At 44.5% G+C, this 25,774-nt stretch overlaps 1 protein-coding gene and 1 pseudogene across 2 annotated transcripts; both read left to right on the top strand.

Annotated features, from left to right (window-relative positions):
- LOC130842522 (embryonic testis differentiation protein homolog B-like) lies at positions 1-25,774 on the top strand. Of its 2 annotated transcripts, none has more exons than XM_057719181.1 (3): positions 1-62; positions 2,091-2,172; positions 25,431-25,774. In XM_057719181.1, exon 3 carries the CDS (start codon positions 25,482-25,484, stop codon positions 25,662-25,664), a length of 183 nt encoding a protein of 60 aa, XP_057575164.1. In that variant the 5' UTR covers positions 1-62; positions 2,091-2,172; positions 25,431-25,481; the 3' UTR covers positions 25,665-25,774. The 2 variants fall into 2 exon arrangements, with proteins under 2 accessions (XP_057575164.1, XP_057575163.1); XM_057719180.1 differs by having other exon boundaries at positions 5-62; positions 2,071-2,172.
- On the top strand, positions 21,103-22,350 carry LOC130841380 (dolichyl pyrophosphate Man9GlcNAc2 alpha-1,3-glucosyltransferase-like; annotated as a pseudogene).

Raw genomic sequence — 25,774 nt, forward strand, 5'->3', positions numbered from 1 at the left:
CAGAGATTTCCTAAAGGAGTCTGCGAGCGAGGGGCTGGGGCCAAGGGAGGAGCTGAAAACAGGTACTGATAAGTGGTGAGGACCGAGCCCGCTGCACCGGGGGCGGAAGGGGGGGAGGGGGGTGTAAGTGCTCCGCAGTAGAGAAGTAGGCCTGGTGCACAGCCTCCCTGTGGGCCACTCGGCCTTCCGAGTTCCTTGTAGGACCCTCGGCCTCTGGACGCCCCTTGTGTAAGGTTCTGTTGTCAACACATTTTACTGCTTACTCATGCATCTCTCAGCCAGAGATTATTGGCACCCACGATTCAGATGTGGTTCCCTGCTACATTAATGCAAAAGTCCCAAACATTAGCTAACATAATTTAGAGCAGCATATTCAAAGAATGATGTACCATGACCAGGGAATATAAGGAAATTTTAATGGCCTGGGGGTCTCTAGTGCGCATGCGCAACAACGGAGCACAGCGTGTGACAGTGAGTGGGGCAAAGGTTCTGTGCAGGAGGAGGGGCCGGAGCTAACGGCCTCTCGAGGAGGTGGGGGGTTAAGGGATCTCTGGGTGGAGCTTGAGGATTGGCAGGGGCCAGGGGCAGAGCCCAAGACAGTGAATATTTTTTCCTGAAAAATATCAAATTATTTTTATTATCATATTTTATTTTGTCATCGATGTATAGTGTTATATATGTTACAGGTGTATAATATAGTGATTCACAATTTTCAATGGTTGTACTCCATTTTTTGTTGTTTTAAAATATTGGCCATATTCCCTGTGTTGTATGTTATATTCTTTTTTTTAATTAATTTTTTATTTTTATTTTTCGCTGCATTTGGTCTCTGTTGTGCACCCGCTTTTCTCTAGTTCTAGCAAGAGGGGGCTACTCTTTGTTGTGGTGCACATGCTTTTCGTTGCAGTGCCTTCTCTTGTTGCGGAACATGGGCTCTAGACTCTAGGGCTTTGGTAATTGTGGCACTCAGGCTCAGTTTTTGTGGCGCTTGGGCCTAGTTGCTCTGAAGCATGTGGGATCTTACCAGACCAGGGATCAAACCTGTGTCCCCTGCATTGGCAGGCAGATTCTTAACCACTCCACCACCAGGGAAGTCCTTGTGTTCTTTTTGATGACAGCCATTCTGATGAGCCTGAGGTGATAGCTCATTGTGGTTTTGATTTGCATTTGCCTGATGATTAGCGACAAAATAGTATATGCTTATATGATTATTTTTTATATCAATGTCAAGAATAGGCTAAACTAGGGACTTCCCTGGTTGCTCAGTGGTTAAGAAGCTGCCTACCAATGCAGGAGACATGGGTTTGAGACCTGGTCCAGGAAGATCCCACATGCCGCAGAGCAACTAAGCCTGTGGTCCACAACTACTGAGCCTGCACTCTAGAGCCCGCAAGCCCAAACTACTGAGTCCCCGTGCTCTACAACAAAAGAAGCCACTGCACTGCGGAGCCCGAGCACCACAATAAAGAGTAGCCCCCACTTGCCGCAACTACAGAAAGCCCATGCACAGTAACAAAGACCCAATGCAGCCAAAAATAAATTAAAATAAATAAAATACAATAAAAGAATAGGCAAAACTAAATGTTTGTAGAATTCAGAATAGTGGTTATCTCAAGAGAGGAGGAATTATATTCTGCAAAGTTGCATGAAGGAACCTAATGAGATACCAAAAATGTTGGCTCCAAAGTGGCTCTACTATTCTGTATTCCCATCAGCAATAGATGAGTAATTAATTTGTTCTTCAAACTCAATGACACTTAGTATTGTCAGGTTTTGTTTTGTTTTGGTTTCGGTTGTGGTCTGTTTTTATCGTAGCCCTTCTAGTAGATGTGAAATGGTAACTCGTGGTTTTAGTTTGCAATTCCTAATTATTGATGATGTTGAACATCTTTTTTGTGTGCTTACTTGCCATTTATATATATGGCAAGTAATATATATATATATCTTTTGTGACGTGTCTGTTCAAATATTTTGTTCCTTTTTTGTTGGATTGTTTACTTTTTTATTGTTGAGTTGTATTCAAGTCTTATAAAGATATGCGATTTACACATATTCCCCCCCCCACCCCAGCCTGTGCCTTCTCTTAACAGTGTTGTTTGAAGAACACAAACTTTAATCTGGAGTCCTGTTTACCTAATTTTCCTTTTCTGGATGACCTTTCTCATGTCATAGGTAAGAAATCTTTGCCTAATCTAAGATTGTGCATGTTTTTTCCTGTGTTCTACAGGAGTTTTATAATTTTAGGTTTGACCACTATATCTATGAAACATTTTGAGTTAATTTTTGTGTATGGTATAAAGTATTGATAGAAATTTATTTTTTTGTAGATGGATGTCTAATTGTTCCTGTATCATTGTTGAAAGGACTATCCTTTCTCCACTGATTTGCATTACACCTCCATGTATGTGTGGGTCTATTTCTGGAGTCTATATTCTGTTCCATTAACATATTTGTCTATCTTGATGACAATATTACACTGTCTTAATTTCTGTAGCTTTATCATAAATCTTGAAATTAAATAGTATTAGTCGTCCAAGTTAGTTCTATTTCAAACTAGTTTTAGTCATTGTGTGTCCTTTGTGTTTCCATATGAGTTTTAGAATCACTTTTTTTTTGTTTGTTTTTTAATTTTTTTTATTTTTTGGGGGGTACACCAAGTTCAATCATCTGTTTTTATACACATATCCCCGTATTCCCTCCCTTCCTTGACTCCCCCCCCCTCGAGTCCCCCCCACCCTCCCCACCCCAGTCCTCTAAGGCATCTTCCATCCTTGAGTTGGACTCCCTTTGTTATACATCAACTTCCCACTGGCTATCTATTTTACAGTTGGTAGTATATATATGTCTATGCTACTCTCTCGCTTCGTCTCAGCTTCCCCTTCACCCCCCAGCCCCTCCCAAACCTCGAGTTCTCCAGTCCATTCTCTGTATCTGCGTCCTTGTTCTTGTCACTGAGTTCATCAGTACCATTTTTAGATTCCATATATGTGAGTTAGCATACAATATTTGTCTTTCTCTTTCTGACTTACTTCACTCTGTATGACAGACTGTAGGTCTATCCACCTCGTTACATATAGCTCCATCTCATCCCTTTTTATAGCTGAGTAATATTCCATTGTATATATATGCCACATCTTCTGTATCCATTCATTTGTTGATGGGCATTCAGGTTGCTTCCATGTCCTGGCTATTGTAAATAGTGCTGCAATAAACATTATGGTACAAGTTTCTTTTGGGATTATGGTTTTCTTTGGGTATATGCCCAGGAGTGGGATTACTGGATCATATGGTAGTTCTATTTGTAGTTTTTTAAGGAACCTCCAAATTGTTTTCCATAGTGGCTGTACCAACTTACATTCCCACCAACAGTGCAGGAGAGTTCCCTTTTCTCCACACCCTCTCCAACATGTGTTGTTTCCAGATTTTGTGATGATGGCCATTCTGATTGGTGTGAGGTGATACCTCATTGTGGCTTTGACTTACATTTCTCTGATGATGAGTGATGTTGAGCATCTTTTCATGTGTTTGTTGGCCATCTGTATGTCTTCTTTGGAGAAATGTCTATTTAGGTCTTCCGCCCATTTGTGGATTGGGTTACTTGCTTTTTTGGTATTAAGCTGCATGAGCTGCTTGTATATTTTGGAGGTTAATCCTTTGTCCGTTGTTTCATAGGCAATTATTTTTTCCCATTCTGAGGGTTGCCTTTTAGTCTTGTTTATGGTTTCTTTTGCTGCGCAAAAGCTTTGAAGTTTCATTAGGTCCTATTTGTTTATTCTTGATTTTATTTCCATGAAGAATCAGTTACTTTTTACATATTAAAAATTGTCCTGAGACTTTGAATCTATAGATTAATTTAGGGAGAATTGATACCTTAAAAATATTGTTTTCCAACCCATAAACATATATCTCTCCATTACTGAGATCTTCTGTCATTTATCTCAGGAATGTTCTGTACTTTTCAGTGTACAAGTTCTGTATTTTTACATTTTTTATCAAACAACTCTAAAATTTTCACATTTTTATGGTGTTTAAAATCTTTCTTAGTTTCTGGGACTTCCCTGGTGGTCCAGTGGTTAAGACTCCCTGCTCCCGCTGCAGGGGACACGGGTTCGATCCCTGGTCAGGGAACTAAAATCACACTCTTTAAGCCTAGTCGCCAAAAAACCAACAACAACAAAATACTTTTTTAAAGTTCTCTTCTTTGTTACTAGAAACAATTGATTTCTGTATATTCACCTTGTGTTCTGCAAACATGCTAAATTCACTTGTTAGTTCTACTTTGTAGTTTTTGATGATCCTAGATCCTAGAGAATCCATTTTCTATATACACGATCAAGTGGTCTTTGAATAACGAGTTTGCCTTCTCTTTTCCTGCCAATCTAGACGCCTTCTGAGGCTTTGTCTTCTTTCATTCTTTTCTTTCTTTCCTTCCTTCCTTCCCTCCCTCCCTCCCTCCCTCCCTCCCTCCCTCCCTCCTTCCTTCCTTCCTTCCTTCCTTTCCTTCTGTTATTGCACTGGTTGGAACCTCCAGTACAATATTGAATTGAAGTGGTGAGAGTAGGCAGCTTCTCTTCTTGATCTAAGGGTGAAAAGCATTCAGGCTTTCACATTTAAGTGTGTTAGCTGTAGGTTTTATGAGATAGAGGATTTTTCTTCTATTCCTAGTTTGATGAGTTTTTTTTAAATCATATGACATAGAAATCTTCCTTCTAGACATTTTCCTTAGAGATATGAATATATATGCTCACATAAAAATCTGACTGTTTATAGCTGATTTATTTTTGATTGCTAAAAACTCTGAACATGCCAAATGCCCTTCAACTGATTAATGAATCACCGAACTGTGGAACATACATCCATACTGGCGCAGAGAGACTTTAGACTCGCCCTCAAGATCCCAACCTCCTGATGATGCCTTTGAGTATGGGTGCGGACTGTATCTTACTTCTAAACCATAGAATATGGCAAAGACGATGAAATGTCACCCCTATGATTATGTTACATTATACACAACTCCATCTTGCAAGCTGAGTCACTTTCCATCTTCTGCTGACCATAAAAGCAAGCTGCAGTGTTGTGAAATGCCTATAGAGTGGGCAACTGGCAGATAATTTCCAGCGAGCATTGTAACATATTAAAATTTAAGTCTCTTTTACATTCCCTGGTCATGGTGCACTATTCTTTGAATATACTGCTCTGGATTATGTTGGCTAATATTTGGGGATTCCATTATGCTGCAAGGCAACGAAATCTACAGTCAGCGGCGCGACACTTCTCTGATTGAGAGATCCATGAATAAACAGGAAAATGTGTTCACAGAACCGCATTCAAGAGGCTGACGATACGCTAGGGCTGAGACAGAGGGGTAGAAGGGAGGAAGTGGGAGGACAACTCAACTCCCTGTGCAGGGACCCTCTCCTCTCCTCGCTCACTGTACAGAGCCATGTTCCAGGCTCCTCCGCTGATCCCGGACCATGCCCACCGCCCGCCTAAAGAACCCTTGGCCCGGCTTCTTTGGTACCACTCTCTCTCCTCGAGAGGGCGTTAAGTTCCGCCGCTCCTCCAACACGGCGCACCTTCCCCCTCCTTTCTGGCCCTAGGATGGCCCCATGGTCATGCGTGGGCATTAGATACCGCCAAGTTATCTGGGCGGAGCTTTAGGGCCCCGCCCACCCATGGCTCGGGCCCGCCTCCGCACGCACGCACTTCCCGCCACGCCTCCTCGCCGACCTCTACGCAGCCTTGCTGAATCCAGCAAAGCGAGCAAAGCACGATGGACGGCCGGGTGCAGCTGATCAAGGCCCTCCTGGCCCTGCCCATTCGGCCCCAGACGCGTCGGTGGAGAAACCCGATCCCCTTCCCCGAGACGTTTGACGGCGACACCGACCGGCTCCCGGAGTTCATCGTGCAGACGGGCGCCTACATGCTCGTGGACGAGACCCTGTTCACCAACGATGCCCTGAAGGTGACGTTCCTCATCACCCGTATGACCGGGCCGGCCCTGCAGTGGGTGATCCCCTACATCAGGAAGCAGAGCCCCCTCCTCAACGACTACCGGGGCTTCCTGGCCGAGATGAAGCGGGTCTTTGGATGGGTGGAGGACGAGGACTTCTAGGCCGGGAGCCCCTCGGGCCTGGGGGCGGGTGCTCGGGGGAGGGTCCGCCGCGCCAGTCGCCGCCGCCGCCACCGCCCAGCTCGCCACAGGCGGCGTCCTCCCGCCGCGCCTGCCCCGTCCCTCACCTTCGGGTCGCCGCGATCTCCCCCGCGCTCGTGTCCCCTCCCGCGTAGTGCTTGCCTTTGTTCCAGGAATAGCGCTCCAGGTTCCCGCCGCCGCCGCCGGGCCTGGCTCTGGAGCGGCCGCCGCCCTCTCGGGCCAACCCGGCCCCTCCCCTGCACACTTGGACTCGGTCGTGCGCTCCAGCTGCAAGCCGGGCTCCTGTTACACACTGGACAGACCACTCACAGCCCGGCCGCTGCCAACCGCCCGCCCCCTGCCAGACCCCCAGGCCCGCATCCAGGTGCCCAGAGGCCTGCCCCGCCGCCGCCACCATCCACCGCATCCCGCCGACAGCCTGCAGCCTTTGGCGACCCGGACTCACCCGGGAGGTGTCTGAGCTGGCCACAGCCTCTGGACAATGATTCCAACAGCTCGCCACCGCCCTGGAGGGGCCGGCCAGCCTTGCACCTTCGGTGGGACCCAGTCACTCCCTCCTCCCAGAGACATCTTCTGCTCCTGCCAGGTGGCCGCCAGGTCCCAGGGGTGCCTGGAAGCCAAATCCAGTCACCCATTGTCTCCTGTGGACCTGTTAGTTTTGCCCAGAATCCAGTTCTCTTCTGAATGTGCAGCTGTCTCTCTGATGTGTGCCTTTTGTTCAACACAGTAACCCCTGCACTCTGCCCAGCTCTTCTACACTACCTGGACACACGTCTTTTCCTTATTTTCAATAAATGTCAGACGCTGTTCAAAAAGAAATTGAGTCTCAGTGAATAAGGCACGTCTCCCTCCCTGGTCCAGTAAGTGGGGTCCATGACTTGCTCAGGAGGTACGTCGCCTGTCATTCTGTGGCTGATGTGGAGTCTTGCATTATCCGACGGAAAATATAGCCCTGTGGGGGTCCTGGTGATGGAGACCCCACTGGTGATCATTCAGTCCCCGATGCTGACTCTTCCAAACCCCTCAGTTCCGTGCCCCTTGGGAAATGGATCTTGATGTGGTTTTGGCCAAGGCGATGTAAGGGGAAATCAGCTAGGAGGCTTTGGGAAAAGAGTTGCTCGTTTCCAAAAAGCTGCTTGCAAGCACAATACCTAATTTTTACAAACCATGAATCCCGCACACTTGTTGGTGAACACCTGTCAAAGTTTTAGTTAATCCATTATTCGGAGAACCAGCAGAATGACAGGTGGTTCAGAAAAAGTATTTACATTTATAGCGCCTTGATTGTTAAGTGGAGGAGAAGGGAGTGCAGAACCGCCCTCTTAATCTGGGTAGAAACCAGGCTGAGAGCCTGCAGGAGAATGAAATCATAACTTTCTCCACTGGGCAGAAAAGCAAAAAATGTGACTCCTTACCGTTTCTCTTCATGCTACCCCATTAAATCACCAGTGCTGGTACTTTGTCTATGTCTGGGAGAAGTTAAATTTCCCAGTAGAGTCAGATAAAAAGATGGACTTATAGGACGACACTCAGTTGACTCTGCCTCATTTCTAATTTGGGTGATTTTCTTCAGAACAGGGCAGAGAAGAATCAATCACTACAGTGCTTTTTCATTTTATTGACTCTTCATTTGAGCAGGTAAACTTGTGCACTGATTCCTAGCGCTGTATGTGGAACTGAAAGTTCATTATCCTCATTTTGTATCAGAATGTTTTTTATCACCAGAAATAGTGGAAACATCATTATCTTGCATTTGGCATGTAGTAGGTTAAAGTCTTAAAGTGAGAGGCAAAATTTGAATCGCTTAACAAGATGGAGTTTTATGAGTCACAGGTTCTTAAAATAATTGAAAGCATCTAATTATGAGGTTCCAACTCAAGGTCCTGGCAGTCAACCTTGCTGGATAGGTATGAAAGACTATTGTGTTAAGCACATTCATTGTTTGGTTCTAAACATAGATTCTGCTGAAGTTGTTTGAAAAGTGCTTGGAAGCAGTTTACTTTATGGAGTAGATTCCAGTATATTCCTTACAGTCTGTGTCCACCTGGCTCTTGAGGTAGGCAGAATGGGCTGGGATGACTGGTTATCCTTTGAATAGTGTTGGCAACCCCCTACCTCTCTCGACAAAAATGCCCCTGCAGTTTTCTTCCTCCTATTAGAATGGCTCTGTGAGGGATTGTTCCTCGGTCTACACTAGTTGTATCATCCCAATTCCTTTCTCATGATACAAATGTCTTAGGGAGAGGCAATATTTTGCAAGAATTAATCATGCCATATATACATTAATATGTATAAAATAGCCTACCAATAAAAAATATCAAGTTGTACACTTTAAATATATGCAGTTTATTGTATGTTAATTATATCTGAATAAAGTTCTTTTTAAAAGGAAAAAAAGTCATGAACATCTTAGCAAGTTTCCATACTGATCCAAGGGAATGGCATTTTTAAGGCAGAAGGGAGGGTTTTTCTCATAACTTTACAGTCTCCCCCTTTGCAGTTGTCATTCTCAGTTTGTTTCCCTCATCTCGTTCTAGCAATTGCCTCAATACCTAACCAAGAAGCCTTACCTCAGAAGGAGAGAGAAATATGAAGGCTGACATAAGGGAAGATGACTGTGAGGGACAAGAGAAAAATGAAATTAACCTTTTTTGTTTGTGCTTGGGGCCAATAATGACTTGAAACATAATTAAGATAAATTTTGTAACACTGAAATCCACAGAAATTTAACATGGGAAAAAGTGGCCTTTGGGTGGTTCAGTGTCCCAGGGGATGCTCAGGTTTCAGGGAAATCCTTGTGGAATATACTGATAAAATACCTCATTCTTCCCTTAATCCCAGTGGCCTAGGTGTACCCCTATACACAAAGCAGCCTTAGGGTGGAGATGGAGTAAGGAAGGGGATTCCAAACGTACCTTTTGTGAGTGTCCGTGATCTGTCTACCAGAAACTTGGAGGGAGTCAAAGGAGCAGGGTGAGAGAGTGAGTACCAGGAATCCTGGGTGCACCCAAACTTCCTCCAGTAGCCTTTGCAGGGATCTGATGCCCTGCTTGCATCTACAGGGTTGACATACCACTTTGGCTTCCATCATGGGAGTACTGTGACTACTTCAGTTTATATCAAGCAGTTCTGAGCAGTAAGGAGTCTACAATGAGACATAGCACATCTAATGAGACTGGGTATGGAAAGGACAAAGATCAGTCAAAGCACATACTCAGTGAAATAAAATAAAATGAAAATAAAGTAAAATGAAAGCCCATCATGATGTTAGACTATTTAGTGGCATGGGGAAATGGCATTCCTGAACAGGAAGGAAGAAAAGAAGCCTATCAGTTAACACACAGTGAGGGCAATCAAGACCCCCCTCTACCTTCCCAGCACAGCAGCTAGTCACAGATCCCGGACTGAAAGTACCTGCACTTTGTGTTTATGTTTGTGTGTGGAGGAAATCCCTGACATCATGATAAGGGAGGTCGTGGCCCAGAGAAGGCTGCCTGGCTGGACTCAGCAGCCGCTGGCCTGGACTAGAGCTCCTAACCTTCCCAGTACTCTGCTCCTTTTGGTCTCCTTGTGCGATTCACTGCTGTCCCCCAACTCATCCCAGGTGCTCTTCATGCCCACCCTCTTATTGATCCCCTGCAGACAGTCAGCACATCCATTCTGCCCTGGACTCCCACTTCAGTGGGGCCCCTCTCCTCCAACCCAGAGGCCACTGCCCTAACTCCAATCACCTGCCCTCTTTAGCCCTCTGGTGGCAGAGGCCCTGCCTCAAGTGCCCCGCTGATCCCAGAACCTATTTTCCTCTCCCTGCTGTTTCTGTTTCTTCATGTCTTATGGCAGCTAAGAGCATATTGTCACATGATCAGAGGGGAAACATTTAGAATTTTAGAGCCTTGTTGGACCTACGGATAGTAAGCCTGAATTTAGGTCTTGAGCTAAAGACTGCAGCCATACCTGTTGTGCACTGTGTGGTGGGCTGCATATTTGCACTCACTAGAAGCAAACACATTCTTTGTAAGGTCACTAGGCTTGAATCCTAAAATGAATGTATAGATCAAAGTCTATATAACTCTATTTTGACCCATCAAAATCTCACCCCAGAAAGATTTTCAAGTTGCATTCTCACTAGTAGTGTGAGGGAATGTCTCTTTGCCCCTGTCATTATGAAATTTAAGATTTTCAAACAAGATACAGTATTCCAATGATACTCTTTCCCACAATAAAATGTGCTCTTTTGTCCTGCTTCACCTCTGTCACCAAAAAGATGACGCTTTTGGAATATGTATACTTTCTGCCTCTCTGCTCTTCTACCCTACCATAATCAAGACATTTGGAATCCTTCTACTTCGACTTTCACACCCCACTCTCATCCTGAAGCAATGAGGTTGGCATAGATAGTTGACATCTGAAAGTATGAAAATAATACAGCTAGAATTTTTGTCATTAAGTCTCTATAAGGAGCAGTATTTAACTTGTAATATGAAAGCCTATCAATTAGCTTTCAGATATTGGATGCCAAATGATATTCTATGGATGAAGACAATGGTGAAGTTGAATTGAGAACTTTTCAAAATCCAGGGACGTCTATAGCAATGAGGGGTTCCCACCTTCCCAAAAGAAGAAATACAAGTATGTTCAAGTAATGAGTTAGCAAAGTTGCCAAGTAGCATATTGAATAAAAAAGAAAGAATACCTGCCATGAGATGTTGAGAGAGAATAAAAGGATCGAACATCAAACAAAACTTCAGATGTAACTACCCACAAATTTGGAACCCACGGTCACATCCACCAAAAGATCTTAAGCAGAGGATTTAGTCTAAAGTGGTTCTGGACTGGTTGTTTAGAGAATATAGGGTTAAAGGATATGAACATTCAAACTGACTTTCAACTTGGAAGATTCTTTAATCTTCCCCATGGCTCCACTACTCCAGTTTGTTCTACCTTCATGGACTCACGCAGAGACAGCCTATCTTGGAAGCCAAAGTTGGATAACACCTTGACTATAACCACCATTCTCAGCTCTTTTGTGTACTATCATTACTTGAATGGAACTATCACCTTGGCTGCATCCAGAGTCCTTCTCTCTTCAACCAGCCAGTTATCTCCTAAATGAGTTAAATGGATATTCTGCCTGAATGTCCGGTTTTAACAGGTCACTAGATAGCTGAGTGCATTGAGTAGGGCACTCCTGGGAAATCCTGGAACCTCAGACCACCAGGGGTCATTTGAGCCCATTATTTGATGAATCGATATCCACACAATTTATGTAATCAAGGCCATAAAGATGAGGAGGAAAGAACTTGCTGTGTAAGGCAGCCGGGCCAGCCCTGTCCACTCTGCCTAAAATAAAACATGTTAATATTTAGTACTAAAAGTGATGAAGACTTATGTGTATTGATTTCCTTATATGTACCAAGAAATGTCAGATGCGCCTCACTCACATGAGCTTATTTCATCATCGTCTTAGATGAGGTCCATATTTCCGACTACTCCTTCATAATGGCACAGATAGAGAAACAGATATCTACAAACAAAAGAATATACTCCAGGTATTTTAAGCAGGTGTATTTAAACACAGTTCAAATAACTGTAAGAAGGGCCAGAGGGGCAGGCATATTATTTTTCATGGTATTGAGTATTAAAACTAATGCCCATTGAAGCAGATGCTGTTAATGCTCTGTTTTTACCCTTTTGGAACATTCGACCATTTTCATGCACCTCAGCTCCCCTGTGCTTTTGTCCCCAATAGCCAGAATTTGTGGCTCTTTCTCACGGGACTGCCCACAGGAGACCAGAATCCCCTTTGTAAGCATGAAGAGCCAGTATCTTGTAATTTAAGCCATAGCTAATGATTGATGGTTATGTAGGTATAAATACCTCAGTTCTCTTGCTCCTGATTAAGACAACTCTTGAGGTGTGACCTACATTGCCTACACAGCTCCCCTGTTGGATTGTGCCAAAGTGATCCTCTATGAGACTTTGGTTGATAACAAAATATTGCTTGACTCTCTTCCCTTCCCCCCAGTCCACTTCCCCACTTTCCTGTCTGTGTATTTTTTTGGACTACTTCTTGATATGTATTACTTTTTTTTTTTTTTTTGGGGGGGGTACACCAGGTTCAATCAACTGTTTTTATACACATATCCCCATATTCCCTCCCTTCCTTGACGCCCCCCCCTCGAGTCCCCCCCACCCTCCCTGCCCCAGTCCTCTAAGGCATCTTCCATCCTCGAGTTGGACTCCCTTTGTTATACAACAACTTCCCACTGACTATTTTACAGTTGGTAGTATATATATGTCTGTGCTACTCTCTCGCTTCTTCTCAGTTTCCCCTTCACCCCCCGCCCCCTCCCGATATGTATTACTTTTATATGAGTCCTTGGTCAAAGTCAGCTTATAGGGAACCTAATCTAAAGGCACTGCCAAGTTGTTTTCCAAAATATTTCTTAATTTACGCTCTTACCTTCAATATATGTGTTCCCATTTTCTCACTAGTACTTGGTATAGTCAGAGTCTAAGAGTCTGTTATATTGTTCTAATTTTCTTGTATTGGTTAACTTTCTATATGGTTAAATATGAATGTTCACATTTCAGAGGAACCACTAAAAGAATAGAAATAGAGAATATAACTTCTTAACTAGGAGAAGAAAGTAATGAAAGAATGCAAGGAGCTTAGAACCTTTTAGTTACAAATAATCACCTCCAGGGTAATTACTCTTCTTGTCATTACTTTAGCTTCATTCTTTTTTTTAAACCTTAAAATTAAATATTTGTACTATTGTTTGTTTAGATTTTTGCCTATCATCCCTTCTTTCATCCCAGACATTTTTACTGGTATCATTTTTCTTCTTCTAAAGTATATCATTTAGATGTACTCTTTTAATAATGATATATTGGGGAAAATTCTGTCTTTCATTTTCTGAAAAGATATTTTATCCTCATTCTTTTATTTATTTATTTTTTTAATTTTATTTATTTATTTATTTATTATTTTTTGGGGGTACACCAAGTTCAAGCATCTGTTTTTATACACATCTCCCCAATATAGGAGCACCTCAATACATAAGGCAAATGCTAACAACTATGAAAGAGGAAATGCAAGGCAGAAATAGAGACACAGGTGTAGAGAACAAACACATGGACACCAAGTGGGGAAAGTGGGGAGGGTTGGGGGGGAATGAATTGGGAGATTGGGACACCAAATTGTACACTCTAAATATATGCTGTTTATTGTCTGTTAACTGTATCTCAATAAAAGTTCTTAAAAAAAAAAAAGACTATCACTCACAAATTTCTGCAGATTTTCCAGTTTTCAAGGACACAGTTTAACCCCCTCCCATTTTAGTGCAACTTTTTTTCTTTCCTTTTTTGTGGGGGTCCCCACAGAAGTCCCTACTCCATCTCTGGGATCAACCCTTTCCCACCTCTTGTGACCCATACTAACAACCTAGTTTGTATATTTCTATATTTTTCTTCATACATAGCTAATAATGTGTGTGTGTGGGGGGTGTGTTTATTGATGTGTAAGCCTTTGGGGGTTAATGTCTATTTAACAAAAAAGGTGGCACATTATGCAATTTTCTGCATATTGTATTTCAAAACCTTGCAAAAATCTCTCCAAATCGGCTGGCATAAATTTATCTTATTCCTTTTAAATGCTGAATTATGTTCCATCGTGTTAATTCTATTCCCCTCTTGATCAGTGAAGTGGATGATGTAATGCACTGCCCAGATCCCACCTCTATGATTGAGGCACTCATTCCCCCAGCCTTTAGGAGTATAGGCTGCTGAGAGTCACAGCTGAATCACTCCCTAGGAATTATAATGGGTTGGAGGGAGCCGCCCTGCCCATGGGTATACTACTTCCTCCAGGTAAGACCATATCCAATGACTAGTCAATATGGAGGTACAAAGGCCCGGTCTCCTTTCCTCCATTCATAATTTTTCTGAATGGCCATCCTAGCTTTAGATATTCCTGTAGGATCAGCTAAGGCCTCTTTTGCAGCTGCATAGCTCTTCAACTTCTCCCTTTACTCAAACCTGCTTCCCTCACTTTCCTACAAGAGTTTATGAGATCTGTTTCTGGGGCAACTTACAAGTGTAATATTTGGTTCTAGAAGTGGTCCTAAGAAGCAGATTATGAAATAGGACTTTGGAGCACAATTGCCAGCCAGCTGGCTAGAAATGGGATGAGCAATGTACTGATAACCCCTGTGATGTGGTCATAGTGCAATTGTCAAAACTTTTGCTAGTGGTAAACTGAGATTGGACACCAATGGAAGGAAATTTCCTGGAAGGTGCAATATCTCCGGAGTTTGAGTGGTCCAGAGTAAGTAGTAATTATAAAGACTGTGAAAATAGATGATTGTCACACAAGGCTATTGATGAACTGCAGAAAGACAATGAAAGGCTAAGGGTGATTAAACACCAATTTAACGTAAGGTCAAAAGCCAAAGGATCTAGAAGCAGGAGGCAGAGAAGTCGAAGGACTGGCCTGTGAGCTTCAGTCCTCTTTGTCCTGCAGTCATGGTCCATTTTTGCTTTCTACCACATATTAAGCCAACCCATGCATGAACTAAGCTCAGCCTTTTCCCAACTCCTTCATGTATTCTGGAAAAATAACCCAAATTAAAAGTCAGGCAGAGTTGATTAAACGGCCTTTTAACATCACACCAGGGAGCTGCCCTATAAACCCATCTGAGGATCATCTATCATCTGTCCCAGCCATAGATGAAGTAGCAGAGGCTTTTTTTCTGCGCTCAAGATTTAATAGAGTAGCATGAAGAGAAACGGTAAGGAGTCACATTTTTTGCTTTTCTGCCCAGTGGAGAAAGTTATGATTTCATTCTCCTGCAGGCTCTCAGCCTGGTTTCTACCCAGATTAAGAGGGCGGTTCTGCACTCCCTTCTCCTCCACTTAACAATCAAGGCGCTATAAATGTAAATGCTTTTTCTGAACCACCTGTCATTCTGCTGGTTCTCCGAATAATGGATTAACTAAAACTTTGACAGGTGTTCACCAACAAGTGTGCGGGATTCATGGTTTGTAAAAATTAGGTATTGTGCTTGCAAGCAGCTTTTTGGAAACGAGCAACTCTTTTCCCAAAGCCTCCTAGCTGATTTCCCCTTACATCGCCTTGGCCAAAACCACATCAAGATCCATTTCCCAAGGGGCACGGAACTGAGGGGTTTGGAAGAGTCAGCATCGGGGACTGAATGATCACCAGTGGGGTCTCCATCACCAGGACCCCCACAGGGCTATATTTTCCGTCGGATAATGCAAGACTCCACATCAGCCACAGAATGACAGGCGACGTACCTCCTGAGCAAGTCATGGACCCCACTTACTGGACCAGGGAGGGAGACCTGCCTTATTCACTGAGACTCAATTTCTTTTTGAACAGCGTCTGACATTTATTGAAAATAAGGAAAAGACGTGTGTCCAGGTAGTGTAGAAGAGCTGGGCAGAGTGCAGGGGTTACTGTATTGAACAAAAGGCACACATCAGAGAGACAGCTGCACATTCAGAAGAGAACTGGATTCTGGGCGAAACTAACAGGTCCACAGGAGACAATGGGTGACTGGATTTGGCTTCCAGGCACCCCTGGGACCTGGCGGCCACCTGGCAGGAGCAGAAGATGTCTCTGGGAGGAGGGAGTGACTGGGTCCCACCGAAGGTGCAAGGCTGGCCGGCCCCTCCAGGGCGGTGGCGAGCTGTTGGAATCATTGTCCAGAGGCTGTGGCCAGCTCAGACACCTCCCGGGTGAGTCCGGGTCGCCAAAGGCTGCAGGCTGTCGGCGGGATGCGGCGGATGGTGGTGGCGGCGGCGGCGGCAGGGCAGGCCTCTGGGCACCTGGATGCGGGCCTGGGGGTCTGGCAGGGGGCGGGCGGTTGGCAGCGGCCGGGCTGTGAGTGGTCTGTCCAGTGTGTAACAGGAGCCCGGCTTGCAGCTGGAGCGCACGACCGAGTCCAAGTGTGCAGGGGAGGGGCCGGGCTGGCCCGAGAGGGCGGCGGCCGCTCCAGAGCCAGGCCCGGCGGCGGCGGCGGGAACCTGGAGCGCTATTCCTGGAACAAAGGCAAGCACTACGCGGGAGGGGACACGAGCGCGGGGGAGATCGCGGCGACCCGAAGGTGAGGGACGGGGCAGGCGCGGCGGGAGGACGCCGCCTGTGGCGAGCTGGGCGGCGGCGGCGGCGACTGGCGCGGCGGACCCTCCCCCGAGCACCCGCCCCCAGGCCCGAGGGGCTCCCGGCCTAGAAGTCCTCGTCCTCCACCCATCCAAAGACCCGCTTCATCTCGGCCAGGAAGCCCCGGTAGTCGTTGAGGAGGGGGCTCTGCTTCCTGATGTAGGGGATCACCCACTGCAGGGCCGGCCCGGTCATGCGGGTGATGAGGAACGTCACCTTCAGGGCATCGTTGGTGAACAGGGTCTCGTCCACGAGCATGTAGGCGCCCGTCTGCACGATGAACTCCGGGAGCCGGTCGGTGTCGCCGTCAAACGTCTCGGGGAAGGGGATCGGGTTTCTCCACCGACGCGTCTGGGGCCGAATGGGCAGGGCCAGGAGGGCCTTGATCAGCTGCACCCGGCCGTCCATCGTGCTTTGCTCGCTTTGCGGGATTCAGCAAGGCTGCGTAGAGGTCGGCGAGGAGGCGTGGCGGGAAGTGCGTGCGTGCGGAGGCGGGCCCGAGCCATGGGTGGGCGGGGACACGGGCGGTACCTGGCACAGAGAGGCTCCGCCCACATAGCCTGGCGGTCGCTATTGCGCAGGTCTGACGTTGCGGCCAGTTGGGCGGGGCGGGAGTAGGGGAAAGAGGCGGGGCTAACTCCCCCTCGAGGCGGCTGGGTCAGAATCTGAAGGATGGAGCGGAGGTTTCAGGTAGCGGGAGGCTGGAGTGGTACGGGCTCCGCCCACGAGGCTGTGGTCTGCAGTGCACAGGAGCTAGTTTGGGAAAGAACCAGGACCCTGCCCTACGAAGGGGAAAGAGGCGTGGCTAATGGGCTCTTGAGGGGCGGCCTGTAGTCGAGGGGGCGGGGCCGAATTTTCCCAAGGCGTGCCGTCGGGCAGGGGCGGGGCCCAGGGGAGGGGCCCAGTACTTTGTGCTTTAAAGGGTTAGGGCTGAGCCTGCAGCACGTGAAGAAGAGAGTTCCTCTTCTTGAAATTGAGGAAACCTCCCTTTTCACCCCTTCCATTCCTCAGCCCTAATGTACCCTTTGCCGACCCTCGGACCTGGACACAACTTGGGTGCAGTTCTGTGAAAACATTTTCTTACTTATCTATGCATCTCTCAGCTGGAGAAGTATCTCATGCTGGTAGTAGGTGCAGTTGCCTTGCATCATAATAAGAAAGGCCCAAATATTAGTCACTATAATTCACAGCAGAATATTTAAAGAATATTGCACCATGACCACTTAATGTAAAGAGGGTTAAATGATAAGAAATCTCTTAATTTGTTATTTTAAGAGACCAAGAGAAGATTATCAGTATAGAAAACGAAAGACAAAAGAGGTGTTGGATGCTTTCCAAATATGACAAACATTTCCATACATGAGAATAAGGGAAAGAAATAATTAAGACATTAACCAATTGAAGGAGGGAAAACTAACCATTACAGGTTATATCTGAATTCATTTGTGTGGCTGAGTACAAATTAATATATATTCTTTAGTCTTTCACATAATTTGGAAAATAATCAGTTAAAATAGATGGTACTGTTAATGACTCAATTCGGAAAAGCAATTAAAAGGAAATAGTGTTAGGAATATACTTGAAAAATGGTAAAAGTCACTGCAATAACATTTTGAAATGCTAAAGAGGGGATCTAAAAGAATACTTAACCAAACACAAATGCATACCCAGGTCTGAAATAGGATGGCCCAACATCTTAAAGATGTTCATTTTCCCTGTGTAAGGAGATAGAGGAGGTGTGGACTTAGGTGCTGCCCCATGCCAACAAGGTGACAACAAATTTGTCTCCACCTACTTGAGGTGCAACAGTGCTTGGTGATCCTGTGAACTTCAAGTGTAAAAAGTCTCTTGTGGACCGCTAATCCAGAATTATTCACAAGTAAAAAAATTCAAAGTATATGAGACACTAGTTTTGTGACATAGCACATCAAGCAACAGGGTTAATATTCCTTAAGAGTGAAGAAACACTTAAAGTGAACTGTAGTGTTGCCTCAGCTTTCAGTCAGGAGCAAACATCCAACTTGCCTGTTTGTTTATGAGTGTGTATTGGTTTGTTTGTTTACGCTTGCTGATCCCAAATGGAAAGCAGATGTGAAAAGTCCTCCAAGACTCTCAAAGTTTTCTCTTGGTTTTTGCCCTGTAGGTCATACCTTTCTATTGAGGGTGTTTAACACCTCCCTCCCATTATGTCTCTTTCCCCAAACCTAGGCCCCCTCCATCCAGAGAGGGCACCTTGTATTGCCACTGAGTCCCTCTGGGGGTGTTAAGGTGGGAGGTTGAACCATCCCCAAGTTCTCCCTGGTCTGTGGATGGTATTAGCTCAGAGAATCTCCAACAGCTGAGTGAAGACACCGCACACTTGACTGGGCAGCCAGTGGAGCTAGGCATCCAAGCCACATCTGAACTGTGACAGAGATTGATTACTGGATTTGCATCACATGCTTGGGAAGGCCATCTGTTGCCACCTGTGGCTCTGCTAGGCTGAAATGGAGTCTAGTTGGTAATAATACCCCAAATGTCACTGACCTTCTGCTCATGTAACTCCTCAGTCCCTTCCAAGCTGCTCACCACCCAGAACAGCATTTCTGAGATTGTCTGAAGAGAGGAATACACACTGAAACAGAGCAGGATCTTATGGTCCTTCCCTCCCCCTGCTCCCATGTCTTCCACCTGCCTTTTGTCTGTAGAAAAACTTCAGTCAAAGAATACGTTTAATCAGAGAAGTGAGAAAATGTAGAAGCAAAGGGAAATAGTCAAACAGGACAAAATAATAATAATTTAGTCATTAAGCAAGCTCAAGGAGCTTTAGTTCCTCCGCAAGGGTTATAGATAATATTCTGAGCTGTCTTAGAGATCCTGTGAGCTGTCTTAGAGATACTGAAACCCCCACCAAGTGGAAGAAGTTAACTACATGATGACCAAACTGTAGCCATGACATGAGCTGCTCCATCTTGCACAATTCCAAGAAATGGCCTCAAGGAAGTGGGAACAAACTGATCCTGGAACTGAAGGTTAACTGTACCTAAAACAATCAAGATGATGCTGATTAGATCACTATATGAGCAATTTCAAGATGACTGTCAGAGCTGACTGTGCTATTTCTGCATGTAGCCCCCTCCCTCTGCCTATACACTCCTGAAACACTTGCCCACTGATTGTCAGTGGCGTGGAGTCGAGTTGGCCTTTGGACAGGAGTTCTCCCCACCCCCCTGCCCCGGTTGCCAACCTCCAAAGTAAAGCAAACTTTCCTTTCCACCAACCTTGCCTCTTTATTGGCTTCAGTGCAGCGAGCAGCCAGATCCCACTTTTGATAACTACACTATGGAGACAGTATAGTGGTTGGGATGAGGGTGAGCGTGGCTGGGTGGGAGTAGCTCACACCCTAATGGGCGACTCATTCCTTAACACGGAGCTTAATAATAGGGATATAAAAAAGTTCCAGGTGCTGTGGAAGACCAGGGGAGCTTCTTTGACCTCCGCACCCTGAGGAACCCCTCAGGGAGGATGTGACACGTTGCAGCTTGGGGCCCTCTAGACTGGATGCCAAGGACTGAGTTGCTGACTCCTGCAGCCCAAAGTCTTCATAAAATCCCAGGGAGAGACCCATGCCCACCCACCCAGTGAGTGCATCTTCAGTCAGGACAGACCACAGAAGTCTTTCTCTCTTTTTCTCTGAAAGAAGATTTTAAGGTCTACAATGAAACATTCCTCAGGCAGCTGAAAACTCATCTCAAAATTCTCTGGGACTGCGGTTCCTGAAACCAATTTTCAACTAAAATGCTAACTGGTAAGACGTTTAATACATGCTCAGCTTGAGAGAGGAAATGTAATTCCAGTTTACTGAAAATTTCACCCAATCAGTGGGTAGGGTACAGCAGACAATGTCAAAAAGATTCTGACCTTGACTTATGTATTTTGATTCTGGCTCTTCAAAGCCAGGTCTCACCCCTACACCCACTAGGCTGCTTTCTACAATCACCCATGACCCTCCACCTGAGGGTTTTTTCCCCCTCACCCTTGGCGCATGCTGAACATGACCCAAAGTGAGAAATTTATTACCCGGAAGTAGGTTTATTAAATAATGGCCGGGGTTTTGGCAGCTACATACTCCAGCCTCCTTGTTCCATGCTTGAGATGGATCTGAGGTGCATTCTACACAGTCACCATAGTTCCCCACTCCCTGATTAAGCTCCAGTTGCCCACAGTGCCCACCTGCTAGATCATCCCCCTTAATTGGCTGCCTTCCAAGTCTCATTTCCCCACTGCTCCCTGTGGTTCCCTCTCAAGTAAGCTATTTGTAGTCACATGTCTGTCTCAGGGTCTGCTTCCTGGAAATGCATTTACCTCACCCCCGCACTTCAATGTTTGGCTGGAAGTAGAATTCTAGGCTCCAGGTTATTTTCCACCGATATTTGAAAGATATTCCCTATACCATTATTTTTCTATTGGGCATCACTGCTTGCCTCATTATCTCCCTTTTTCTCTATTGATGAAGTATATCAGGAATATGGAAACGTATAGAATGTGTGGGAAACAGTATAAGGAATGTCTGTATATTCACCTCCCAGCTAAGGAAATAAAACTTCAAACACAGTGACTACATTTGTCCCTCATGTAAACACTATCCTGAATTTGGGTTTTTCCATTCTTATGTCTGTGGGACTCTTATGTCGAACAAGCAAAGGTCAAGGCCAATAATTTTCAAGCTTCCAGGTTGGTGAACACATGGAGATGCAGGGGGAGTGGCGTGCCTGGCGAGGGCATGGAAGCTCTATGTCCTTTCCTCAAACCTGGTCCTATGCATCTTTTCTGTCTGGCTGTTCCTGCATTATATCCTTTTATAATAAACCGGTCATCTAGCACTGGAAAACCTCCTATGTTTGGTTGTTATGAAGCAGAGAGACAATGGAAGGAAATTGCTTATAATTTACCAAACAATGGTATTTTAACAGCAGTGATAAAAATGTACAGTTTTGGGGATTTGATTATTCACCTCTTAAAGCTTATTATAGTCTTTTAGATGCATATATGGCAGAGTTTATAAACCCAGACTATATTGCTCTCTGTATATCACGTGAATAGGAGATAAACTCTCCATGCATACAACTGTGTTAATTGCTGATTGGCTGATTTACATACCGGCAGTGGTTTTGCACTGTTGTTTAAAAGAAATTTCAAGTAAGAAAAAGATTGCTAATCTATTATGCATATTGCTGTATCCAGGCCTTATTCTAATCAACTATGGACATTTTCAGTATAATTCTGTGAGCCTTGGCTTTGCTTTGTGGGGTGTTCTTGGAGTATCTCGTGACTGGGATGTGCTAGGGTCACTGGCATTTTGCTTAGCTATAAATTATACACAGATGAAAATTCACAACCCCTTACCTTTTTTTTTTTTTAACTTGGCAAGTGTTTTTTAAAAAGGCCTCAAAGGAAAGGGATTTGGTTTGTTACTTAAGCTAGCTTATACTTTTGTGTCTTCTGTTCTTTTTTTTTTTGTTATGACACGGTTCAAGGTTACCACTGCCATAAGCACTGATTCATGCCATGCTTCATGTTAACTTGGCTCTGTTAATTCTGTATCACTTTAATTAGCTGAAGCCCATCTTTACTATAGTGTCCTATTGGTAAAACAATTTATTATATTCATGTTGTTTGTTCTTATGTAAAAATGTTTCCTTTAGTCTCTGTGATAAAAATAAAACAATCATTTTCCCATAAAAAAAGGAATAATCTTGTTCTCTAACCCCTCCCAATGCCCCAGCCAAGTCCATTCTACAGGGTTCTTCCTTCTCTGCTCCCCATCATCAATCCCAGGGTCAGCCTTATGACTTTTCTGATCACTATCAGGTAATAGAATGTCTTTGGTGACCTTAGTATTCCACATGATCAGCGTTCAATAGTTTGTATGTCCTGTTCAAGGTGATAATCACAACTCTAACCTTCTCTCAGTGTCAAAGCCTCTCCCTTCCCCCAGCTCAGGCTTGACCCTGGCTGCAGCCTGCAGTAGGAAAGGGGAGCAAGGTGTGGCATGATGCTTCCCCTGGGACTCAGCCAGCATCTGCTTCCCTCCCCTTTTGCAACCACTTGTTCCCCAGGGTCTGTTGAACACAGGGAGGAACAAGAGGTCACAACCAGTCTCCCTACCTGGATGGAGTTTAGCAGCTGTTTAAATCTGACCGTTTAAACTTTTTCCCTTGGTGAGGTCTTTCATGCTACTTTGGAGACCACATCTCTGGGCCTTGAGTCCCTGTAGTTCCCCGACAGATAGCCTCCACACAGAGGAGAACTCCCTCTATCCTCCCAGTCACTCCCATTTTAAATTTATTTGTGATTCTGACTTCTCCCCACAGTCTCCCTCAAACCTCAAGGGACACAAATCAAGATCCCCAAGTGGCCTTCTTGAAGCCCTAATCCCCCTAGTAAATTAGGGCATTTTCCACTTGTAAACGCAGCAGCTTTTCAGCTTCTCTCAAGAGGGCCCCTCTTAACTCCAAAATCCCCCAGACTCTATGTAAGTAAACATTCTCCGAAGGTGAGTAGCCAAAATTCACATGTTTGTGGCCTTTCCGTAGCATGGAGAAGGGTCAGAAGTACCGAAGGCACATGAACAAAACACACATCAAACCAAAAAGAAGTGAAAATGTAGCTTGGATTTTAATGGTTCTATCAGGGGAAAGATTTATTGATCCACACCATTTTCTGGCATTTTTCATAATCCTCAAGGACTATAGGTGCGTAAGTCACATGACTTTTAGGTAAAGGCCAGCTCCACCCTGGTGTTTTTTGTGTCAGTGTCCACAGCCACTTCATCAGCGCCTCATCATTTCTGTGCCTCCCCAGTTGCCTACCGAGTAAAAAACCCATTATGTTTTTGGAGGCCAGGGAGGGTTTTAGGTATTCATCTGCCTTCCTTCTGATGATGGGTGTGGGCGTCCTGGGACTGACTTCAGAGGTTCCTTTATCCATGACTGGTTGACGCCACCGATGGCTTCAGGAAGAGAGCACAACTGAGACGGCCTGAAAAAGATGATGGAATCCAGAATTACCTGTAGGAAAAATACCAAGTGGCCCCAGACGCCTCCCTGCATTTCCATTTCCCTAACACACATGGGCCCATGCATACACACACACACATATACACATGCACATATTTTGTCACAAGATACTGCCTTGAGGTAACATCTAATTTGAAAAGCCAGCTTTATCATTTCTTTGATTTCCACATATATATGAAAACATTTTTAGAATCTCTGTTTTGTTCCATAGACATATTTATCAATTCCTGTTTCAATTGCTAATTCTATAGAGTAACTTTTAATATACAGTATGACACCTCCCCCTTCGATTAATCCCTTACATTTCCTCTTCAAGGTAATTTTATAATCTAGTCCTCCAGCTCCACATACGCAATCAAAATCCTGTTGTGATTTATGACTGGGATTCCACTGAAGTCATAGATTAATTTAGAGAAGAATTGATACTATTACAAAAATTAATCTTCCTTTCCAAAAGAAAGTTATTTAAAAATATTATTTTAGTGTCCAAAGAGGAAGCTCATAAAAATTTTCATATATATTTTACCTGTTTTTAAAAAAAGTTAATTATATTTGTAGGTGTTTTATAAAGCAATTTGAATATGACATTTTATTTCTATTATATTTATTTCTATTATATTTCCTAATTATTAGAAGAGTATGCAAAATTTATTTATTTTTTATGTGTTTAACTTATATCAACCAACCTTTCCTGATCTACTTGCCCTGGTTTTTCCAGGAAGGCAATCCCTTAAGAAAAAGACAGTTTTCCCACTTCCCTTTGTTAATAAAATTCTGTACACTAATAACAGTTCTCATCCCTCTCCAATTTCTTTTAGACACTGAACACAGTATCTTAGTATTTTTCCATGGTTCTGTATGGGATGGGAGGAAATCTGGATTACTGAGCCATCTCTGCCACTCAAGGAAGGGAGTGTGTGACCTGAGTCCATCTCATAGACCTCCATGCCTCAGTTTCTTCAGTTGTCATGTGATTGACTACATTAGGGTCACCAGTGTAGGAATATACCAAATTTCATGATAATAGTCATGTTAGACTCAGGACAGCACTAATAAAAGAAAAAAAACACCATCACCACCAACAATAAAGCTCTGTCCTCACCATTACCCCTCTTATAGCCTGTGAGAATCCATGGTTCTACCACTAGACAATACCCACTAGGATCACTCATTTAATGTTAACTATACTGTTCTATGTCAGAGACTTGCAAGGTAATATGGCTTGAGAAGTATGGCTACTCACAGCCAACATTTCTACAATTAAACACCCCACTTCTGATATGAATTGTGCATTATAACAATAATTTCAGAGTTATGGCCAAGGCTGTATCCAGAGGTTGAGAAGGAAGCAAAAAATTCTACCTGGGGCTAAGTTCCTGTTTGGAACTTGAGGCCAAATTGCTAAATATTGCCCAGTGGACCTATTGATGTGCAATGGGTGTTGCCAACTCCTCACACAGGAGACACTTTAATGGAGAGATTTTGAATGAGCTAGGGAAGATCTCTGAAGTCAAGAGAACTGAGTACCCTCTCCAGGGAACATATATGAAGATTGTACCCAAATATGGGTAGTATCTGCTCCTTTTCCAGCACCTCTCAGTCACTCACTGTTTGGCCTTGCACCAGAGATAACCTAGGTGATGGTATCCACGGCATGCGGTCATAGAGTTCTGAGAGTCATTGTGAATCATCATGACTCGTCTTGGGTCTGACTGATCAGGCCCTGGCACTCAGAATAAGACAGGGAGAGATAGAATTCTCCCTTCTTGCTGGCTCTTGAGGACACTTCTTCCAGAGAAACCTGAGATGTCTGGGATGCAAGGTATCTAGACTTACCAGGATAATGTAATATTGTTTTGTACCATCACCATACTAATCCACCTGATGAAACCCAACCCTACTAGAGAAAAGGGGAAAGGTATGGGACTGTCATTTGCTTATAGAGAAGTGATGTGATTGTGTGGCAGGGAGGTTGTGAGGGTAAGAGGCCCCTGGGTCCACTGGATTAAGTGGTTTTCATCATCTTTTTCAGAACATCCTAGTTGTGCCGTCTTCCTGAAGCCACCTGTGTTGTCAACCAGTCATGGATGAAGGAACCTCTGAAGTCAGTCCCAACACGCCTACATTGGCCACCAAGGATGAAAAAGAAAAATGTGTGAAATCCAAGAAACCCCCCAAAAATGTGCTGATCTTTTTAATTAATAGGCAACTGGGGAGACACAGAAGTGATGTGGATTTGTCCAAGTGGCTGTGGATGCTGACATAAGCCACACCAAGGGTGGAGTTGGCTGTTGCCAAAAAGTCATAAAAGCTACCTGCTTATGCCTGTCTGTAATTTTAGAAAAAAATGTAGGATAACAGACTCCTCCCTTGTTT

The sequence above is a fragment of the Hippopotamus amphibius genome, chromosome X, assembly GCF_030028045.1.
Source record: "Hippopotamus amphibius kiboko isolate mHipAmp2 chromosome X, mHipAmp2.hap2, whole genome shotgun sequence".
Classification (NCBI taxonomy): Eukaryota; Metazoa; Chordata; class Mammalia; order Artiodactyla; family Hippopotamidae; genus Hippopotamus; species Hippopotamus amphibius.

What these genes read in the sequence shown, in the direction of transcription:
- LOC130842522 (XM_057719181.1), top strand. Translation starts at nt 25,482, where the DNA reads ATGGATGAAGGAACCTCTGAAGTCAGTCCCAACACGCCTACATTGGCC.